Below are 23,138 nucleotides of genomic sequence, written 5' to 3' on the forward strand. Positions count from 1 at the left end.
CTCAGCTCAGTCGCTGGCCAGTGAAGTCACGTTCAAATATAAAGTGCGCCCCCTGCTGGTGAAAGTGTGTCCCTGCAGCTCACACACTGAATCTTCCTCAATGAATGAAACCATGTTTCATGAAAAATCCCAGTGGGGTGAAACGTGGTCTTTTCATCCTCTCCTTGAAGTGTATTTGGATACAAGGACTGAGGAATTCTCGGTCGTGAGGGTGGAGAACAGAACAGAACTTCCGGGGCCCCGGAGAAACGTCTGTTCTCTTTGAGCTCTAGCTTTGGGTCTGGGCTGCTGGGTTTTGCCTTTCACAGGGTCTGATTGTCTGCCTTGTGTTTTCATGTGAGCTGGTGCCTCAGCCTGGCTGAGAAGTCCTTGGTAGGCAGAGCCCATGGGCTGCCTTCTTGTACCATTGGTGTGAGCACAGAGCCTTGTATACAGTGGATGCTCGTTAAGGATGGTTTTGTTGATGTTTTGAATTCACTAGAAATTCAGATCCTCCTCCCACTTGGATCATGACCATAGATAGAGCAGTCCTGTAGTCAGGGCTGTGAAACCCAAGTCAGGCTACAAAATGACTCCCGCGTAAGTATATGGACTTGTAAAGTGCTTCAAAACGTTCATGGAAAATGGAATTTTAAAGATAAGTTAGCAAGGTTTTTTTTTAATTTAATGAACATAAATTAGTTAGCAAGGTTTTTAAGATTTTTATTTGAAAGGCAAAGTGACAGAGAGAGAAGGAGAGACAGAGACAGAGATGAGAGAGAGAGAGAGAGAGAGAGAGGGAGAGAGAGAGATCTTCCATCTACTGATTTACCCTCTAAATGGCCACAATGGCCTGGATTGGACCAGGCCAAAACCAGGAGCCTACAATTCCATCCAGGTGTCCCACATAGGTGGCAGGGGTCCAGACACTTGAGCCATCATTTCTTGCGTTCAGGCATATTAGCAGGAAGCTTTATTGGAAGTAGAGCAACCAAGACTCAAACTGGTGCTCCCGGATGGGATGCTGGCATGGCAAGCAGTGGCTTAACCCACTAGGCCAGGACACTGGCCACAGATAAGTTGGTTGTCATGCAAAAAGAATCTGAAATCCATGCATAACTTTTTTTCATAATATGTGTTCTGTGAACTTTTTAAAGACTCTCTCAAATGCATGGAATTCAAAAATGTTTGCACCAAAGTAAACTTAGCTTGTGTTTCTCTTCTGCGTGAACTTTCTGAAGTTCCCTCATACCTGAGTGTACAAGGAGAAGGAAGCAGGAAGAGAGGGAGGGTTGCTAGGAGACCAAAGGCCCTCCCCACCCTTCAGCTGATTTGCTTCACTGATGTTTCCCAACTGCCCTGCACAATACTGGACTCACATTGGGTATTTAACAAATGTTTTCCTGATATATCAGCAACATTGAATTTGAAAATCAGAGCAAGATTACATCATATAAAACTATGCTCAATAAACTATAATCTAAGACCATAAGAAATACCAATAGAAGCTCATCATTTGCATAAGAAATCAGCTTTTCATACATTATCCCAATTCCCAGGCTCCATTCTTGAAAATGTTAAATGAAAAAGAAGCAATTTTCCCTCCACATTTGTGTATGTTTCAAGCTACCAAACGTCACCCTTCAGTCTCTGAGTACTTCATGGTTCAAACTTTGAGGACAATTGAACAACTCTGAGAAGTTAAAGTATCTGGCATTTGAGAACCTGGGGATGTGATGCCTTAGGTTTACCCCATCAAGGGAACAAAATTCCAAAGCCAGTAATATTTGTAGGGGGGCCTATATGTTCTGTATGCCGAGTGCCTGCCGTGAATCGATCACGTACAAAGGGCAGGTCTTGTGTGTGCTTATGGAGAGTTTGCTTTGACAAAGGCCTTCAGACAAGGTAGCAAGGAGGCTGACCCTTTTGCAGGTTGCATCATGATCATCTGATGAAATCCTATCTTAGTACACTTCTCACTTCCTCAGTCAAGAGCTGCTCATAGCTCCTTGCAAAATTTCCCCAAATTCATCGCACTCATTCCTGTACAAGGTTGAAAGCCCTTTCTGATACCTCGGTCTTATTGCATGAGTAATAATAGCAGGCAGTAACAAATATGAATAGTGTATAAGCTCAGATGGGCAGTAAATTAAATATATACATTCTTCCATTTCCATTTTCCATAAACTTTTTTAAGTATTCTCCTGTGTGTGTCCAAGTGCTACTATGGTTTCAATAGTAGTTTGAGTGGCCCCCAAAGGCCCTGTATTAAAGGTTTAGTCCCCAAAGACTTAGGTTAATAGCTCATGGATTTTTTTTAAGATTTATTTATTTATTTGAAAAGTAGAGCCACACGGGTAGGGGAGAAGATCCTCCATCCACTGGTTCACCCCCACAGTGGCCACAATGGCCAGAGCTGGGCCAATCCAAAGCCAGGAGCCATGAGTCAGGAGCTTCTTTCTGGGTCTCCCACATGGGTGCAGGGGCCCAAGCACTTGGGCCATCTTCTACTGATTTCCCAGGCCCGTTAGCAGGCAGATGGATCGGAGGTGGAGCCGGGACTCGAACTGGCACCCACATGGGAGGACACTGGCATCACAGGCCGCTGTGCCACAACGCCAGCCCTGAAGTTTCCATCTTATTAAGGCTTCTGATACTTCCTCACACTTCCACACGGGCATCTTCCTAGAGCTTAGTCACTTTAGAGAGAGAAAGATGGAGATTACCCTTAGTTTGCAGAAGTTGGACTCGAAGCTCTGAGCGCTCACCCACTGTCAACATTTTCCGTGTAGACACGAGGATCTGAGGGACAGAGGGAGACCTGCAGCTGGCTTCTCAGAAACTCCTGCTAGACCACGGCTAACACGCCTCCCTGCTGCAGTCACGAGCAGACCGAATGTGACAGGGCCGGGAGGTGGGAGGGACACCCGCCTACTCCAGGACAAGCCAGACATGCCCAGGTAACAAGCCAGGGCCACGGCTGACTTCAGAGACAGCAGGGAGGTCAGCTGCACTGTCTGTGGATGCCAGGGGCACCCCGTAGGATAATGAACCCAGGCTCTAGGCCATCGTTCTAAACACTTGGAACAGCAGGCTCCAGGGAGCAACCTGGGTGGACAGGTGCATCCAGAGATGTGTACCTGAAATTCACTCCCTGGGCACTAAGCTCCTTCGTGCCATCCAATCCAGGGTACAAGGGACCTGTTTACGGGGCCACTGTAGAACTATGGCATTTCGCTGAGTTCAGAAGAGATGAGAAGTAGCTCAAAAGGCCACACCCACTAAGTAGCCTTGCTGAGATACCGTCAAAATTTACATTACAGTACAGATCCCAAATCCTATTTCAAGGCAAAGAAAAGCACGTTCAAGCATTTGAAAACCTTCGCCACAACTTCCTTGGGAAGTGATCTTGAGTGAGCTCCTTCACTTCCCCAAGCCTCAGTTTCCTTGTCTGTAAAATGGGAAGAAAAATACCACTTGCCTCGCAGGGCTGGTGAGAGGACAAACTGAGGAAACCCACAGGAAGAGCCCAGCCGGCGCCCTTGGCTAATGCTGATTGTGGTTTTGGTGGATCCGAAAGTGGCAGGCCACAGCAACACGCCCTTCTGTGAGACGCAGTGGCTACTCACCTGTCTTCATTGAACACTTGAACACCTTCTCTTGGTGGTCACCAGAATGGAACAGGCAGACCACCAGCTGCAGGGAGCGAAAGTGAGCCAGGGAGCAGATGGCTTTGCTCCCTAAAGGGATTTATCAGAGCCCTCACGTACCTCTGGGAGCGGACTCCCTCCAGGACCAGTGGCCTGGGACTAGAACACAGCCTGGGAGGTGGCCTCTCTCTGGCTCAGCCTTGTATCACAGTGCGGGGCTGTCCCAGGCTCACCTGGCTCCCTCTCCCTGTCCAATCCTTTGCCTGTTGAATCCTGCCTTAGGTTCTTGAAGACCCAAACTTACATGCATGCTCATGGTTGTCTCCCATGCATGCCCATGGTTTCCCAACATGGGCCAGTTCTTATGTCCAGTGAGGCCTGGACAGTTTGTCCAGCTACTCACAAATGCTGGCTTCTTACAGTAACCACAAGGAGCAGCGGAGGAGAAGCCAGGATCACACAGTGTTGCAGTTGATTTCTCCACAATGTTGCAGTGGATTCATTTCTGAGAGGAGGAGCGTGGTAGGGGCAAGAGGCGCAGAGTCACCACACAGACCCCGGGAGTTGGGTGAAAGTGGGCTTGAGGCAAGCAGCCCGCAGACTCGTTTGTTTCAGTAGTACAACAGCTTATATAGTCAAGACCAGCCAATCCGGTCAAGGGGCGGTCTATGCCCCAACCAATCACAGCCTGTTGCCAGGCAGTTTCCAAAGCCATCCAATCACAGCCTGTTGCCAGGCAGTTTCTGTTGTCAGTGGCCATCTTGATATGACCTTTTCACCTCATTAATTACCACATTAATGACGTGAAAAGTTCATGCCAAGATGGCCACTGAGGTGAAAAGGTCATGCCAAGATGGCCGCTGACAACAGAAACTGCCTGGCAACAGGCAGTGATTGGATGGCTTCAGAAACCACATGACAAGAGGAAACAATATGACAACAGAGCATGACTGACTGCAGGCCGTGATTGGATGGTTTCAGAAACTGCCTGGCAACAAGAGCCTGCCTGGCAACAGGCTGTGATTGGATGGCTTTGGAAACTGCCTGGCAACAGGCTGTGATTGGTTGGGGCATAGACTGCCCCTTGACCGGATTGGCTGGTCTTGACTATATAAGCTGTTGTACTAACTGAAATAAACGAGTCTGCGGGCTGCTTGCCTCAAGCCCACTTTCACCCAACTCCCGGGGTCTTTGTGGTGACTCCACGCCTCTTGCCTCCACCACGCTCCTCCTCTCAGAAATGAATCCACTGCAACATTGTGGAGAAATCAACTGCAACAACACAGGTCGTCACTGGCAATGCCAATGTGAACATGGGAACAACTGAAATCTGGTGCTTTCTCCAGGCCCCAAAGTATCTGGCATTTCTACTTAGGAAGACACTAAAGAAAAGTCAGTATTTTTAAATATTTATTTATTTATTATTTGAAAGGCAGAGTTATGGAGGGGGGGGGGCAGATAGAAAGATCCTCCATTCACTGGTTCACTCCCCAAATGGCTGCAACAGCCAGAGCTGGGTCAGCCCAAAGCCAAGAGCCAGGAGCTTCTTCTGGGTCTCCCATGTGGGTACAGGGGCCCAAGGACTTGGGCCATCTTCTACTGCTTTCCAAGGCGCATTAGCAGGAAGCTGGAACAGAATTGGAGCAGCCAGGACTCTAACCATTGCCTATATGGGATGCCAGCACTGCAGGCAGCCACTTTACCCACTATGCCACAGCACTGGCCCAGAAAAAAGTAGTGTTAACATCTCAAAAGCTCAGTGTCCCAGACCGGCACAGAATTAGCACCTCTCTGACCACGAAGGAACCAGCGAGACCATCCCATTCCTTGTTTCTACAGCTTCAGTTGCAAGCTGTGCTACAGTTCTTTGCCACACCCATGGACCACCCACACTATGGCTTTTCTTTAAACAAATGCACTTTACCCCAAATTTAAATTTTCATTATTTTTATCTGAAACGTAGAGAGAGACAGTTCTCCCAGCCACTGGTTCACTCCCCAAAATGCCTGCAACAACCAGGACTGGGCCAGGCTGAAGCCAAGAGCTGGAAACCCCATCTGAGTTCCCCCTAGGGGTGGCAGGAGTCCAAGCACTTTAGCCTTCACCTGCTGCTGAGCAGGGTGACACTAACAGGAGGCTGGAATCAGGAGCAGAGCTGGCACTCAGACCCGGCCTCGCCAACATGGGGCGCAGGGATTCTAAGCAGCACCTTAATCACGGCGCCAAATACTCACATTTTAAAAGCAGAGACTCCATCAGGACATAAACCGGGAAAGTATCGCTCACAGAAGAGGACACAATGTTGTAAATTCCCGTTGGATGCTAACACCGGGCCCAGGTTCTGTTGAAGAATATAGAGGAACTAATTCACAGTCATACTGAAGACTTTTCTGAAAGACTGAAAGAGAAGTAAGAAGGGAGTAACTGGCCAAGAGCTAGGTTGTCCTTTAAGACTGAGTGTGGAGAACCCCTAAACCACCCCGGAAGATTGGGTTCCTCTTCACGTGGGGTTCAAGGGCCTGGCCCCCATTCTCTGGTTCTGTATTTCCCATTACAGAGATGTCCAGCTCAGAAGTGCAAGCTGTCTGCCTGGGTCCCGGACCAAGACACCAGCACAGGCATTAGCTCAGCACCCTGGGTTTCCGACAAGAGCGTCCTCCACCCTCGTCAGCAGGCCCCCAGGATCCCCCTGTCTGAAACGTCCTAAGCAGCACTAATTCTTGGCACTCAGTGTCTCCCTTGTTCTGTGTCCGCCCTAATTCCCCAGCCATCCAAGCGGCCTGGCTTCCTCCTGCCTTCTGCTGCTCAGAGTCTCCTTGGGACTAAGCTCCTCTGAGCCTCTCACCCTCCCGTCCTGTCCCCCTCTCCACCCTGTGTCCCATGCAGCTGGTAGAGCGGATCCAACTATTTCACACCGAGGCGTGAAGGACTCCATCCTGGGGGGGGGGGGGGTCCAAAGCAGATGAAGAAACACACATTTTATTATGCAAGCTGTCAAAGGACCTTCTCTTTCTGCCCACCCGGGCTTTTCCCCTCACAGGCCTCACTGATGGTTGAAATGACATCATTGGATGGGGCTCCACTCCGCCTCCTAATGTAGGGCACTTCTGCTCCCCTCCCATCAAGCCCTCAGCTTCACTCTGCTGTAGATGCGAGCCAGCGCAGGTCACTGGGTAGTGCAGGTATTGCCTCAGGCGCCACCCGGCTGGCAGGACAAGGATCTGGAAATCGTGCCAGCCCTGGGCGATTCGAACGTTTTCATTTGGTCTGGATCGAATAATCCCGCCCCCTACCTAGGCATCAACTCAAAATATCCAGCTTTGCTTTAAAAACCTCTGACAATCTAGCAGGCAGTGTGTTTGCCTTTGCCAAGGTATACACACACACACACCCTAGCAGGCCAAGGAGTACACACACACAACAGGCCCAGTTGCACACACACACATATGCTGTAACAGGCCAAGGAGTACACACACACACACACCCTAACAGGCCAAGGAGTACACACACACACACACACACACACACTAACAGGTCAAGGAGTATACACACACACACACACACACACTAACAGGCCCAGGTGCACATACACACAGACCCCACGGAAGCGGGAGGTGCAGGCGCAGGGGTCAGTGGCCCTGGGGACCAAACAGGCAGCCGGCACAGGAGTACCGCCTTCGCTTGGCACACACAGAGACCTCTACTTCCTCCCCGCACCGCCTTTGGTTAAAACTTCATTCACACCTAGGGCCTGGGGTAAAATCCCCAGCTCGCGCCTCCCTGGTGGCCAGGATCCCAGCCCTGCGGAGCAGCCGCACGGCGCTTTGGACCCGGCGGGCTTGCGGCCAGGGATCCAGAAACCCAAACAGTCCTGGCGGGGGGGGGGGGGGGGGGGAGCGGACGACACGTTGGCGTCCAAGGCTCCAAGAAGGGGCGACGCCAAGGCCAGGCCAGGGGGTGGGGCAGCCCCAGTCGGTGCGCGCTGACCCTCGGGGGCGGGCGGGAGGCGGCCGCGGCCGCTGCACCGCACGCAGCCTTCAGGGGGCCCGCGTCTGCGCCCCTCGCTGTCCCACGCGGGCCTCCGCACACCCAGCGCAGGGAGCAGGCGGGCCCGAAGCCGCCCTCCCGGAGCCCGCAGATCCCGCGCCCGGCCCGGGGCGGAGACGGGGGCGGTGCCGGGGAGGCGGGTCCGAGCCCTGGGTGCGCCTCTAAAGCGGCCGCGAGCGCGGCTGGCCGGTTCCCGTCCCGCGCCGTCGCGTCTGCCCGGGCCGCAGCCATGGCCAAGCCGCTGAGCGACCAGGAGAGGCGGCGGCAGATCAGCATCCGCGGCATCGTGGGCGTGGAGAACGTGGCCGAGCTCAAGAAGGGCTTCAACCGGCACCTGCATTTCACGCTGGTCAAGGACCGCAACGTGGCCACGCCCCGCGATTACTTCTTCGCGCTGGCCCACACCGTGCGAGACCACCTGGTGGGCCGCTGGATCCGCACGCAGCAGCACTACTACGACAAGTGCCCCAAGGTAGGGCCGCCCCGCGCTCCGCGAGCACCCCCGATCGCAGCTGGGGGAGCAGGCGACACCCAGGCTTCTCCTGAGGGCTGCCTAAGTGTGGGGCGGAGAGGGGGCGTGGGCCCTGCCCGACCCTGTTCCGAAGCCCTGAGCGGACTCCTGGGGGAGTACAGGGGGGTTCCTGGGCCGTCTAGGGAGCCCGGGGATGGAGACGAGGGCTGGCGGGGAAGGGCGACGCGGGGCCCACGTCCACCTGTGGCGAGCTTGAGAAACCTGGACCGGGCAGGTGGGAGGCCGAGTGGAAGGAGGAAAGATAGACTCTGTCCTGGTGCTTCCTGCCCTCAGAAAGCATGGTACAGCCAGCCCATGCGTCCATGCCTCCCTCCCAGCCCACCCGACCCCCAGTGTCTGGGAACTGTGTACATGGTCCCCATGGTGCACTTCCAGCCGGAGCTCTTTTTCACACTCCATTCCTGCATGGCCAAGTGCTCAGGGAACACACCTAAGTCTTCTGATGTTTCCTCAACACGTGAAGAACTCAAGTAGGGGAGGGGCACTGTGGCACAGCAGATTGTGGGGGATCAAGTCCCGCCTCTCTTTCCCATCCAGCGTCCTGCTAATGTGCACCCCAGGAGGCAACAAATGGTGGTCCTGGTATTTGCTGTCCTGCCACCCCTGTAGGAGGCCCACGTGTAGTTCCTGGCTGCTGGCTTCAGTCTGGCCCAGCCTTGGCTGTTGCAGGCATTAGGGTAGTGAACCGGCAGATGGAAGAGATAGTGTCCTCTCTCTCTCTCTCTCTCCTCCCTTTCAGCCTTCAAATAAAGAAACAAACATTGTTAAAACCTCAAGTCATTGTTCTTCCCCTTTCGCCTTGTCTTCTGTGTGCCTAACTTTCATGACAGTCACTCAGACGCAAAACGGTTCTCAGTTTGACTTCCTTCTGTGTGCCCCATTCAGTGGATTGCCATATTCCTGTGGGTTTCTGAAGTTTGCCTTCAAATCCCCACTGCCCTCCATCCTCACTTCCTGCCAGCCTGGCCCCCTGCAGCGATGCTAAGTGGTTACCTAGCTCCCAGGTAGAGCCTGCAGCAGGAGCCAGCTGTGACCAGCAGACACATTGTATTCAGCGAGCCAGACACCTCTCTGCCATTTCATTTTCCATGCCTTCAGGCAGGGCTTACCACACTCCAGTCCTCAGCCCAGGAAGCTTCCTTTCTGTAACCTCCATGACGCATTTCTGGTTTTTGCTGGCCCCAGAGGGCATGTGAGTTGGTAATCTCATTCTGTGCATTGGAGTGCACTTAAGCTTCCTACAGGGATCCTCGCCCTGTGCCCAGCTGTGCCTCGTAGTCTTTCCTTCTGTGGGCATAAACCTTCCTATCCAGGAGACCCTCCCTTCCCATCACCCCCTGGGCCTCCGTGCTCCCCTGCAGAACCAGTCCCCACGTCTGGGCTGTCTGCACTGTACCCCTCACTTGCAGTGAGTGCCCCCTCCCACCGTATGGCTCCCTGCAAGTGGCCCCTGTCCTGCCCATCTCAGTTTTATTCTTGCCACCTCTTGCATACACCTCCCCAGATCCTCCCAGGTCCTCTGATTAATACTGGGAGTAAAATAAGGCATAATTTAGAATCGTTAGTTATCGTTTCTGCCTCAGTTTTTCCTCTACAAGCCTTTTGAAAAAGTTAACATTTTGAATAATAAACATAAAATATCTGTCATAATAACACATGTATGTAATGTATAAGGCATATTGGAGACGCTCAAATACTTTAGTACTAGGCATCGCAATAAACTTTTGGAGGTCATTAACTGAGAGTTCTCTCTCTCAAGGTCTTGTGTGTTCCCAAGTATGAGTTCTTCCTCCCCCAAAATATATTTATGAGAAAATAGAAAGTCACCTTAAGTCCCTGTACTCATAAAGAGTATCACTTAAGGAGGCGCTCTCTCATTTACTTTTTGACTTAAAATGTCTGAAGTCCATGCTAATTTGGAATCACTAAAAGAGAAGCAAAGACATGGAATACAGATTCAGCCATTTTTCCCGGATGATGCCCTCACAATGTCAGGTGTTAGACAGACGTTATAGTTATAAATAACCTCTCCGTAGTTCATTAAAAAGGCAAAACATCATGCTTGTATTCTAGAGCCAGTGGAAGTAGAAACAAGGAAGGATGAGAAAACTGTGCCGTTACGCAAGCGGGTGCTTGTGGCGGAGATACTGTTTCCTGCGATGGCAGTGTCTTCGTGTACCTGATTCCCAGCTGTGGTGTCCGTGGAGCCCTGCCCCCGTTTGCCTTCTGTCTGCGCCAGGAAAGCTGGCTTTTCCCAGTCTCACAAAGGCATCTGCTTGGCTGGGGAGGCCCTAACTGCAGAAGGGAGCACAGGGAGGCAGCTTGCAGGAAACGGAAAGCAGGGTTGCATGCCGCACTGTGCGTGACTGGTGACTGTCTCCCTGTGAAGACGGAATGCAGTTCTTCCATCAGATGATGGTGGGGAAGAACAGCATTCCTAAACTGACACTTTCAAATACTACCGTGTTGTCCGTCTCTGAGGGGTCTTGCAGAAGTTCAAGGAAAATGCAAAAAAAAAAAAAGGTGCATAAATGTCAAACATTTTTGCACCAAAATAAGCTTATTTTTTATTCTCTTTTTTCCACAAACATTATAAAGTATCCTTTATGTATGTAACCAATATGGCAAATATTACAAAAAGCATACACTTTTGACGTTTTCAGGTTGGCCAAATCTCTTTGTCTTAGGTTCTTATGGAAATGAGGGAGTCCCTAAAATTTGAGAAGGTTTGATGTCGGTGCACCTGCGGACTCCGGTTGTTTTGTGTGTGGCAGAGAAGAAAAAGGGGCACAGATACAGAGAGGAGATATTGTCAAAGGGGGTGAAGTTACTCACTGATCTTGTGAGTCAACTCTGCTTGTATCCAGATAAAAAAGTTTTAGGCAAGTCTGATCTTTGCTCCTCTCGATTTTAACGCTGATAAAATGTACCTGGCTTTTACCAGGTCAAACACAAACAGTTTCCAAGTCAACAGAGACGTTTCTGCTTTCATCAGGCACAACCACTAACACACGTAGGTGGGCTTTCTTAGAAGGAACTATCTCCCCTCGTAGCCTGTCTAGAATAATTTCAATTCTAAAATTAATTGTAAATTTACTTCTATTCATCAGTCGCAGTGCAATATTTTCTAGCCATAGAGTAGAAGGGAGTGAATCCTCCTGTTTCTTGGAGGATGTGATGTGGTCCCAGCCACTGCACCTGACCCTCACCCTTATAGAAGCACCTAGAAATATTTTATGAATGATTCAAAAGCTATGGCAGTCTGACTTCCTGAGCCTAATAGAAGGGGGAGAATCCACAAGCTATTGAATGCAGTTAGTTGGGTGAGTTTCCTTTTTTTTCCTCATTGAGACTAAAAATATACTGAAGTCTTTTGCCAAAAATAGCATATAAAATGGTTTCCTGAAAACCAGATGCTAATAGTGCTTTTACTCTGTGCTAACATCTGTAGGAGTTTCTCCCACTCTGTGTTACAGTAATCTTGCTTGTCTTGCTTGGTTGGTTCCTATTGGTGGCCTGACAGGACCTTGAGAGTTTTTTTTTTTTTTTTAAGACTATTTGTTTGTTTGTTTGTAAGGCCAAGTGATAGGGAAAGGGAAACAGAGAGAGAGAGAGCCGAAGAGAAAGATAGTTTCTGTCTGCTGGTACGCTCCCCAAATGCCTATAACAGCCAGGACTGGGCCAGGCTGAAGCCAGGAGAACAGAACTCCATCCCGGTCGCCCATGTGAGTGGCAGAAATGCAAGCACTTGGGCCAGCACCACTGCCTCCCAGGCGCGTTAACAGGAACCTGGCCTGGAAGCGGGAGAGCCAGGACTCCAGCTCAGCAGTGCCACATGCTGCGCCGCACTGCCCACCTACCGCCTTGGATGTGGATGCTGCCAGCTGAGACTGCCCCCAGGGGAAACCTGACCTCTCGTTCCTTTATTTCAGAGGGTTTATTACCTCTCCCTGGAGTTTTACATGGGCCGAACATTGCAGAACACCATGATCAACCTCGGCCTGCAGAATGCCTGTGACGAGGCCATCTACCAGGTAGTTGTCCCCACAGTCCTCTCACCCTCTCCTTTTAAGCTGCCAATTCACTTTAGGAACCTTGGACACATGGAGCATGGAAGAAAAGTGAAAAATTGCCGTCTACAGACAAGGCTACGACAAACGATTAGAAATACCCATCACTGTATGGATACCCGCCATTGAAGATTCGACCAAAAAGAGAAGTTAGTGAACTGATTATGACTCATGAGAATTTTATCTTATAATTGAAGTCTTTGATAGCAGTTTCCAACAAATTACAGATTCCATCCTAGAAATCAGGATCTGAACAGGCCTTTTTTTAAAAAAAGATTTTTATTTGAAAGACAGTTACAGAGAGAGGTAGAGACAGAGAGGTCTTCCATCCGCTGGTTCACTCCTCAGATGGCTTCAACAGCTGGAGCTGCGCCTAACCGAAGCCAGGAGCCAGGAGCTTCTTCCAGGTCTCCCACATGGGTGCAGGGGCCCAAGGACTTGGGCCATCTTTTACTGCTTTCCCAGGCCATAGCAGAGAGCTGGATTGGAAGAGGAGCAGCCAGGACTAGAACCGGCGCTCATATGGGATGCCAGTGCTTCAGGCCAGGGCTTTAACCAGCTGCCTGCAGCGCCAACCCCTGAACAGGCTTTTAAAGTCCACGAGCACTTTGGGGTGTGCCACCAGAATCACAAGGTTCACTTTGGGCCACTGTCTGGTGTTTAAGAGATGATCGAGGTTTGACAGTTACTCATGTATCAAGGCGGTCTGTGCACATGGTCAGCGTTGACAATCACCTTGTCACACGTCTCTGTCGCTTCATGAGGTGGAAACGCACTCCGCCTTACAGGAGGTGCCTGAGATCGAAAGCCTAAAGTGCTCGTTTGTTTCTGGGAATACACTCTGCTGTTTCTGCTCTGAGCTTCCGGCGTCTCCGTAGCAGAAGCAAATAGTCCTTAACCTTTTTTTGGAGGTGCTGTGGCAAGGAAGAATTTGCCTTTGCAAGGACAAGCTGTCTGCACTGTCTTTCCCTTCACACAAGACTGTCCGCTCTGTGGCCAGCTGGGCGCCCCCAGGGGCTGGCGTCCTGTGTGTGTGTTGCATATTTCCTGAAGAAGACCCATTGCAGCTCCCAAGCACTTCCCTTTTCTTGGGTCTCCTAATACCTGCTGAGAATCAGACACCTCCCCTGGCATAGCACATCACCAGGTGGGAGGAAGGGCTCTGTGTCTGCTTGCTTGCTCAAAGTTTATGACTTAAAGCAGATGGCGTTTTTAGAATTTAAAAATCTGCAGTGTTTGCACTAGCAGTTGGCTTGCACAGGGACCCCAGTAAACTCCAGTCACCTGGGAGGAAATCCAAAAGCCTCTTCAGCAGTGAACAGAAGCAAAGCCGCTGTTTGAACTTGTAAGATTTAGTCATCGAGACTTGTACAACCAAGCAGCCGGAGCGTGGGCTTCGAAGGTAGTCACATCCTAGGCTTGTTTTCAAATGTGTACATTCCTTCTCCATTTTGTATAAATAGAGATTGCATGGCTTTCAGTAAGAACACAGTCATTTCACAAGAGACCTTGCTTTAGCCAGGGCTGGGCTGGATTCTCATCTGGTCAACATCGGGCAGGTCATTGAATTCACCTGACCATCGCTCTCTCGTGGTGAACTGTGCAATCGGAGTGATCTCCAAGGCTGCAGAACTCTGCTAGGTGTCCATTGTGGTGCTGGGACAGAGGTGGGGACCTCTTTTTTCTGCCCAGGGCCATTTGGATATTTACAACATCTTTTGCAGAGCCATATACAATTATCAACTTAAAAATTTTGGCCGGCGCCGCAACTCAGTAGGCTAATCCTCCGCCTGCAGCACCAGCACACCGGGTTCTAGTCCCAGTCGGGCGCCGGATTCTGTCCCGGTTGCCCCTCTTCCAGTCCAGCTCTCTGCTGTGGCCCGGGAGTGCAGTGGAGGATGGCCCAAGTGCTTGGGCCCTGCACCTGCATGGGAGACCAGGATAAGCACCCGGCTCCTGCCATCGGATCAGCGCGGTGCACCAGCTGCAGCGCACCAGCTGCAGCAGCCATTGGGGGGGGGGGGTGAACCAACGGCAAAGGAAGACCTTTCTCTCTGTCTCTCTCTCTCTCTCACTCACTGCCCACTCTGCCTGTCAAAAAAAAAATTAGCCTGCTCCAGCTTTATTGAATTTTGCATCCTGCCTGTGGTTGCCTTGACAGGGCCAGACAAAATGATTCTGCAGTCCTCCTATGGTGTGTGGGCCGGATGGTCCCTCCCACCTCCCCACTCCCCACCCCTACCTGTGCTGGTGGATTCTGGCTGTGGGGTTCCCTACATCATAAAGGAGCGATCTTGCTGGCAACCAGTCCTTTCCATCTCCAAGTTCGCAGATGCTCCTTGGCCTCTCACAGCCTCGTTGTACCCTCCCCAGAGTGCAGTAGGGGATTTTGGACTGCAGGACTGAGGTTTCCCTGGTGGCTGTGAGACCCCAGGTCTCATAGGTCATGACTGCTAACTGGGGGTTAACAGCTTCTGACCCTGCAGGGTAAATATGCTATCATGACACAGTGAACTTTAGTCCATCTTGAAAAGGCTGACCTCATACCTGTGGGTCATTTTTTAAAGCCCTTAGCCCAAGTACCATTAGCTGCATACTGGACTATGTCTAAGGTTTTAACCCAACAGCATGAAGATTAATTTTAAATGGTAATAGCTAGCATTTCTTAAGGAATCTCTGTCCTGGAATAGTTCTGATGCTTTGTCTGTAGAATCACATTTAATTCGCCGTCATAAGTGAGGTAGGTACTGTTACCCTCCACATTTTTTTTATAATAGCAGCAAGGCATACAGAGTCTTAGTAGCCTCCCCAAGCTTGTTCAGCAAGGAGGTGATAGTCAATGGTGGACAGTTCCAAGCCCACACACTTCTCCGTTCTGCAGCTGCACCGTCGTGAGCAGGAGCAGAAACAGAAGCAGTCGCCAGCATGTGCAGTGGGCATCTGATGTCAGAGGAGCTGGCAGGGAGCTAACACTAAACTGCTTAGCCCAGCTAACCAAATGGCCCACATCCGTGTCTGCTTCTGTTACTGTTTTCCTTTCATTGCCAGCTTGGCTTGGACATGGAAGAGCTGGAAGAAATTGAAGAAGACGCTGGACTTGGCAATGGCGGTCTCGGAAGGCTGGCTGGTAAGTGACATCATCAGTGTGTTAGGTCGTCTGGCCAGTGGATGCCTTCCCAGATGCCTCTTGTGTTCACGCATAGAAGAGCAAGACAGGGGTCCCGGAAGAAGAGCCAGGTATGATTGTGTGTGCGTTCGTGTTGAGTTTGCATTGTGATTTGGTCGATTAAAAACAGTTTTGTCTGTAATGGAAGGGAACTTGAACAGAAGAGACATTGCTTAAGACCCCAGAGTTCACCAGATCCTCCTGTGAGCTGTAGTTTCCAGAGTGGCCCCTCTACTTCACTTGTGTGTTCACACTGCCCAACTCACATGTTTGTGTGGCATGAACTAAGTTGTAAGTCTTGCCTTATGCACTTGGTAGCTTGCTATCTGGTTCACTAGCTGGCAGTGATATGTTAGTATTATTGGTATAGTTTGGTTAATTAATATCGTGTGTGTGAATGCAATTTAAGTTCTTTGCTTTATCCAGGGAATGATTATTTAACAAATAAATAGGAAAACATTAAGAATATAATACCAGCTCCATTTATTTAGAAATATACAACCCTGTAATCATGTCATTCTATACCTTGATATTTACCCTAGAGAAATATTCAGCAATGTGTACCAGGAGAAATGTGGTGAAAAAAATATTATAATGCAGTTTGTAGATACAAAATATTAACTATAACCCAATTTTCAGAGAATAAAATGAATCTATATGTACTTCCCTGAGTAGATCTATAGGTTCAGAGAAAATAAAGTTGTATATAGTGTGATACCATTTGTGTTTTTTTAAAAATTAAATATTTGTCTCAAAGTATGTATATATAGAGACACGGAGAAGAAAAGGTCCAGAATTTTAAATACCAAGCAGTGGCTCTCTCTAGAAGTGCAGGATTGGAGGTGGCAGTTAAAAGGAATGTAAACATTTTAATTTTTTTGTCTGTAACATTTTACATTTTTAAGTAAGATATATTAGTATATTCCTTATTAAATTTAAATAATGAAAAGTTGTTACTATACATGTGTCAGATTATAATCCCTGAAAAGTAAATGCCTTTTTCTCTTTTTTAAAAAAGTATATTTATTGGGGCCATCGCTGTGGCATAGTGGGTAAAGTCACTGCCTGCAGCGCCAGCATCCCATATGGGCACCGGTTCAAGACCCAGCTGCTCCACTTCTGATCTTGCTCTCTGCTATGGCTTTAGAAAGTAGTGGAAGAAGGCCCAAGTGCCTGGGCCCCTGCACTCACATGGGAGACCTAGAAGAAGCTCCTAGCTCTTCGCTTCGAATCAGCGCCAGTTCAAGTCCTGGCCACTCCTCTTCCAATCCAGCTCCCTGCTAACGCACCTGGGAAAACAGCAGAAGATGGTCCAAGTCCTTGGGCCCCTGCACCCACGTGGGAGACCTGGAGAAAGCTCCTGACTCCTGGCTTAGAACCAGCCCAGGTCCAGCCACTGTGGCCATCTGGGGAGAGAACCAGTAGATGGAAGACCTTTCTCTCTCTCTCTCTCTCTCTCTGCTTCTCCTTCTCTCTCTCTGCAACTCTTTCAAATAAATAAATAAATCTTTTAAAAATTATATTTATTTATTTGAAAGCAGACTTAGAGAGAGAGGAAGAGGGAGAGGGAGGGGGAGAGAGAGAGAGAGAGAGAGAGAGAGAGAGAGGAAGAAACAAGAGAGAGAGAGCTCTTCCATCCACTGATTCACTCCCCACATGGCACCAATGGCCAGAGCTAGGCTGGTTCTAAGCCAGGAGTCAGGAGCTTCCTCCAGGTCTCCAAGTCTCCCATGTTGGTGCAGGGTTCCAAGGACTTGGGCCATCTTCTACTGCTTTCCTAGGCACATTAGCAGGGAGCTGGATTGGAAAAGGAGCAGCCAGGACTTGAACCAGTGCCCATATAGGATGCCAGCGCTGCAAGTGGCAACTTTACCCATTGTGTCACAGCACTGGCCTCTATGTTTTTTTCTCTCTGAACTGATTCAGAAATCTATGAATTTTGCACACACTTCCAAGTTATGGAAAGCCATTTGCATCTGATCCATATCATTTAACCCTTACTACACTGGTCACAGTGTGCTTTAACACAGCCACTAGTAATAAAACAAAACGGAACACAAAAACACTGCCTATGGTACGCTTGCCACCTTCTGGCGTAACCGATCCCCAAGTGAGCAGTCATCCCATGGGGCTCCAGGAAGGCCTACAGGGCCAGTGTGGTGCACAGCCAGGATTTTTTAGGGAATCTGGAATGGTTGTCCCTAGACCTGAGGTCAAGGGCAAACCCAGAGGACCACAGCTCGGGGAGAGCTGGTGCTGGAGGAGGTAGCACGGCTTGGAGACCTTGGCAACTTCCACTTGTGGATCTGCTTAAGGGCTGTACCGTGACGCGCACTTGTCACCTTGCTGTGTTCTCTCCAGCTCTCACCACTCTTCCATGTTAATTCCTAGGGTGCACATCCTTGTTCTCTGTGTATTTCTCCTGCGATTACAATGATTAGCATCACCCCTCGGTTGGTACCCCACCACGATGGATCCCCGCCCAGCCTGTGGGTGCCTGTCCTGAATCAGCCTTTCATTAAGTAACGGAAAACCTAGAGAACATGGTTCAGCCATGAGGGAAGGATGCACATGTGAGCCTCAGTTTCCTGGGGCTGCCTTTTCATTTTCTAAAGATTGTTTATTTATTTATTTGGAAGAGTTGGAGGGAGAGAGAGATCAGTCTTCCATCTGCTGGTTTTCACCCCAAATGGCCACAACAGCTGGGTCTGGGTCAGGATGAAGTCAGGAGCCTGGAGCTCCACCCAGGCCTCCTATGTAGGTGCCGGGGGCTCAGCTACTTGGGCCATGCTCTGCTGCCTTCCTGGGCGCACTAGTAGGGAGCTGGATGGGAAGCAGAGCAGCCGGGAATCAAACCTGGGCCTGTATGGGATGCCTGCCCTGGAGGGGCTGCCTTTTCATGCAGGGGCCCTGGAGACAGCTTCCCTCCAGAGGGCAGTGTGGGAGTGGGTGTCTGGCACAGAGGTGAAGCCGCCATTGGGATGGCCACATCCCATTTAGGAGTGCCTGTGTCCCAGCTCCTCTGATTGCAATCCAGCTTCCTGCTGATGCATACGCATGCTGGCCCAGCCCTGGCTGTGGCAGGCATTTGGGGAATGAGCCAGCAGATGGAAGATCTCTCTTCTTCTGTCTCTCCCACTCTCTCTCTACCATTCAACTAAAATGAAAATAAACAAATGATTTTTTTTCAATCCTCAGTTTTTAAAAACAAAGCAAAGACCACATGGCTGACACTACTTGACGTAGCTAACGTGGTCAGCTTCCTTAATCTGTTCTCAGACCATTTACCAATGTGAACACAGAGGTTACTTCTAGGTGATGACATCATTGATATTTAGTTTATTCTTTGTGCATTTTTAGATTCACTAACTTTTATTATAATTAGAAAAGATACTATTTAAAAATCAATGCCTGTTGTTCAATGGTCTCAGTGCTTTAAGGTAGATGTAGCTTCTCGTAGAAAGCTGCTTCATGGCTGCCATATTTTTTAGGGGAAAACTTGCAATTTTAACTAAGCATAATGGCTCTGTCTTTTGTCTGTGCCCTGCTGAGGTAGCCTGCTTCTTGGACTCCATGGCCACGCTGGGGCTCGCAGCCTACGGGTACGGCATCCGATATGAGTACGGCATCTTTAACCAGAAGATCCGAGATGGGTGGCAGGTGTGTGAGCGTCTTTCTCAGTTGTGTGTTTGAAGCACTTCTCGTCAGAGCACTCTGGGTGATGAATAATGGGGGGGCCTTTAACATGGAGCTGTTCACATTTCGGTTGCATTTGGTTGATGGTCGGTGGACACCGCCAGTCTTCCTGTCTTGCAATGACAGTTCCCTTTGAGCGGTGTCTGCTGGTGTCATTCACCACCACACGCAAGGTACCTCACACTCCAGCCTCCCAGGGGGCTCTCCACTGGGTGTTGCCCAGGCAGTGTGTGACCTCCTGTTCTCTGCAACATGAAAACTGGAGGAGGACATCCTTGGATGCACGATCAGCCTCTAATACCCCTAAAGCATGCCGATGTTGTGTAGGTGAGGAAACTGGGACTCCTAAGAAGCAAAGTTACCCAGATCACCCTGCTGGCAGCTCTGGGTCTGGGTCCCCGGATTTCCGTGTGCACAATTCACTGTTCTCTGCGCTTGCAGCCCTGCCCTCCTCAACAAGCCTGTCCTACCAGAAATAAGCTCAGCGTCCTGGTTGTGTTACAAGAAGAAATCAGGAAATCTTGTTAACAGTCCTATCCAATAAATCTGGCATACGTTTATGTTTAGAGTTGTAGTGCTACATAGAAATCTGCACAAATCCATACAAATGCCTCTACTTTCACTTTTCTCTGGCCAAATCACCTTCTTAAGTGTTTGGTTTTCTTGTCGTTTGGAGTCTGTAGGTAGCTCTAGTATGGACACTTCGGCCTGGTGCTGGTGTGGTGTAGGATTTCTGTCTCCTTATTTTTGTCTGTGTACACATTACTGACAACAGTTATGGGTGTGACTTGCAGAAAGCTAGAGCTCTCAAGCTCCCCGTTCCTTTCCAAGACTGACTCCAACAGAGGAGCACTCAGGGACAGGGTGGGGGTGTGTGGCTGGATCTGGGGGGGGGGGGGGCTTTGGCCCATTGAGAACAAGAGTGGTGTCTCGCCCCCTCCACCACCTCTATCCCATCCTCCAGGATTTGGACACCCTCGGGGCCAAGGAAGGGGGGATCTAAAAGATTTGGCATGATGACAGACTAAAAAAGGCTCAGATGGATAATCCCAGGAACATATGATTAGGAAAACTTACATTTTGCTATGGACCAGTGCTGTGTGTGTCTCGCCCATCCCTAAAGAAACAACAATCAGGAGGTAGCTGGGTGCAGAAGCAAAGCTTGGGCCCTATTTCCTCCTTGAGACCTCATTTCAACATAGCACATGGTTTCCTAACCACTCTGGGCCGTAGCTTTCTCATCCGGAAATGGAGACACCAGCTTTGCAGAATTCTTGTGAAAATACCTAAAATATACAGCCCCCAAATGGGTGCTCAATAGCACTGTTGATTTTCCTTAAGGAAGACAAGCTGAGAAAGCCCAGTATTCTACAATGACATATGAATATAGTCATTGCTATTACCTGTTTAGTTAGTTTTAGGGAACTGGGAACTTGTTGATGTTAATTTTTAAAAGTAGGATATCCTTAATGATCCAGAGGCAGCCAAGAGCATAAAGAGAAATTACTAGGAAAAATATACATCATATCTTTAATAGTCATCGTCTCAGAGATGGAATTACTGTCCTGCATTTGCTCTCCCAATGCCTCCTATTACATAAGAAATGTGTGTTTCTAATCAGAGAAAGGAAAGAGTTGGTTCTCCTCCCAGCTGACATCATCCAGTTCCACGCTGGGAGCCTGGCCTAGCAGTTCTGCCAGGAAGGCCACCATGTTGAGCCAAGCTGCCCGGCAACCTGAGGGCCCCTTTCTCAGTCTCTGGGGGCCTGGTGTGTGGTGCTGCTCACATCTCAGCATGCTGAAGGATTTCACTGCTTTTTTAAAAAAATATTTATTTATTCATTTATTTGAAAGAGTTATATATAGAGAGAGGGAGAGGCAAAGAGAGAGATCATCCATTTGCTGGTTCACTCCCCAAATGGCCGCACCAGCTGGAGCTGAACTGATCCAGAGCCAGGAGCCAGGAGCTTCTTCCAGGTCTCCCACATGGGTGCAGGGACCCAAGCACTTGAGCCATCCTCCACTGCTTTCTCAGGCACATTAGCGGGGAGCTGGATTGGAAGAAGAGCAGCTGGGACAGGAACCGACACCCATATGTGATGCTGGCTTTAACCATATGTGGCCTTGGCTTTAACCCACTGCCTCACAGCGCCAGCCCCTACTTCTTATCTTTTAACTACTATTGTATGAAAGATTTAAAAGAAACTCAGAAATCAACTTCCCCACTTTTTTTCTCAAGTACATCTTCCCCCCCTAATTTTATGAAAGGTCACTCTTAATTAATCACACCTCACTCTGTTCCTGTTATATGGTCTTTAATCCAGGAAACTCCTTTTCTCTCCGACAACAGAAATATGAATTTCCAAGGTTAAAAAGAAAGGCCAGGTAGGTTTTGCTGCTGGGAGGTGTTCGAAAGCCAGCCTCCTTAGCCAGCATCTGTCTTTAGAGAGCACTTGAGATAGAAGCGGAAGGACATGTCGCTCTGTTGGATGGTAAAGAGAGAGCATAAAATGGATCATACCCTGAGAAGAAACCACTTCCATCAAAACCACAAGGCACCTGGCAGGAGGGAGCAGCCTCTTCGGAGCACGGCCATGACCCTCACAGGTGCCGCTGCCCATCCAGGGGCAGGCATGGAGGAGGCTGCCACAAATTCCCCAAACTGGGCAGATTTGGGGATGGTGATGGACTTAGAACTTTTGAGTCTCTTCAAGGAAGCTTGGCAGCCGTAGAGTGCTGGTTGTGAACCCTTCTAGGGAGAATTTTGCTAAAATTGCTACAAATCTAGACTTAGCATGAAATCTAACGGGGGGTCACTGACACCTTGTCGGTCATAGTCCTCAGAGAGAAGAGCTGGCCCCGGCGAGCAGGAGGGGACGAGGCCACTGCCACAACCTCACCTGAATGCTTAGCAGTCGCTCCACAGGTCTGGGTGGAAAGACGCCCACGGAGTGTGTCCTGGGCTTGAATCAAATGAGGTCTGCCCAACCCCCCCCCCTTCCCGCCCCATCCCTCTCCCTCCCTCTCCCTCTCCCCTCCCCCTTCCCCTCCCCCTCCCCTCCCCATCTCCCCTCTTCTTCTCCCCCCCTCCCTTCCCCCCCTCCCCGTCTCCCCTCTCCCCTCTCTAATGGGCCAAGCCTATCCCATGGTTCAGAGCCAGCCATACAGCTCGTGTTAACCTTGCTAGCTGCTTGTGGTACTGCTGAACTCTTGGCATGCCCCAGAAACATTTTCAGCTATTTGTATCATCAGAAAGCAGCCTTTGTGGACTCTGCGGAGGCTTGTCAGCAGCGCTTCACGTGCTCTGTGCCCCACGATGGAGAGGAAAAGCATTTCCTAGTATTGAGCTACTGCGGAGTCCTCCGAGCTGACCTCTGCCCCCTGCTGGCTCGGAGACCCATTGCATTGAGTAACACACACACACACACCCGGTAGCTCCCTGCTGGCATCCCCACTCCAGGGAGCCACCTTTGCTTGGGGTCAGCCCTAAGTAGCCTCTGGGGTGCGGGGGCTCAGCAGTACAGTGTATCAGCGGTCGCACTGCATTTACATCGTATTGAATATCTGAGATAGGCTAGAAATGATTTAAAATATATGAGAGGAGATCTATAGGCTATATGCAAAGACTATACTGTTTTGAATAAAGGAGCATCCATAGGTTTTGGTACCTGAATTGGGATTCTAGAGCCAGTTGCCATGGATACTGAGGAACAACTAACTGTGCTTGCCTTCCAATCTGACTTTATTTATTTATTTATTTATTTATTTTTGGACAGGCAGAGTTAGTGAGAGAGAGAGAGAGAGAGAGAGAGAGAGAGAAAGGTCTCCTTTCTTTGGTTCAACCCCCCCCCCCCCCCAATGGCCGCTATGGCCAGTGCGCTGCGCTGATCTGAAGCCAGGAGCCAGGTGCTTCCTCCTGGTCTCCCATGCGGGTGCAGGGCCCAAGCACTTGGGCCATCCTCCACTGCACTCCCTGGCCACAGCAGAGAGCTGGCCTGG

The 23,138-nt window shown here is 49.8% G+C and overlaps 1 protein-coding gene and 1 long non-coding RNA gene across 2 annotated transcripts in view; one reads left to right on the forward strand and one right to left on the reverse strand.

The window, feature by feature from the left end:
- Positions 1-5,029: 5,029 nt before the first annotated feature.
- LOC138844618 (uncharacterized) lies at positions 5,030-5,996 on the reverse strand. The gene is made up of 2 exons (XR_011380726.1): positions 5,864-5,996; positions 5,030-5,256 (listed from the first exon to the last, which is right to left on the reverse strand). It is a non-coding gene; the product is annotated as an uncharacterized lncRNA (long non-coding RNA).
- Positions 5,997-7,636: 1,640 nt separating this feature from the next.
- Positions 7,637-23,138, forward strand: part of PYGL (glycogen phosphorylase L) — a 37,846-nt gene continuing 22,344 nt past the window's right edge. Inside the window, exons 1-4 of the mRNA XM_002718303.5 lie at positions 7,637-8,148; positions 12,141-12,242; positions 15,327-15,405; positions 19,001-19,104. Coding sequence (XP_002718349.1) covers positions 7,906-8,148; positions 12,141-12,242; positions 15,327-15,405; positions 19,001-19,104 — 528 coding nt within the window. The 5' untranslated portion in view covers positions 7,637-7,905. The remainder of the gene's footprint in view (positions 8,149-12,140; positions 12,243-15,326; positions 15,406-19,000; positions 19,105-23,138) is intronic.

This window comes from Oryctolagus cuniculus, chromosome 12 (genome assembly GCF_964237555.1).
Source record: "Oryctolagus cuniculus chromosome 12, mOryCun1.1, whole genome shotgun sequence".
Classification (NCBI taxonomy): Eukaryota; Metazoa; Chordata; class Mammalia; order Lagomorpha; family Leporidae; genus Oryctolagus; species Oryctolagus cuniculus.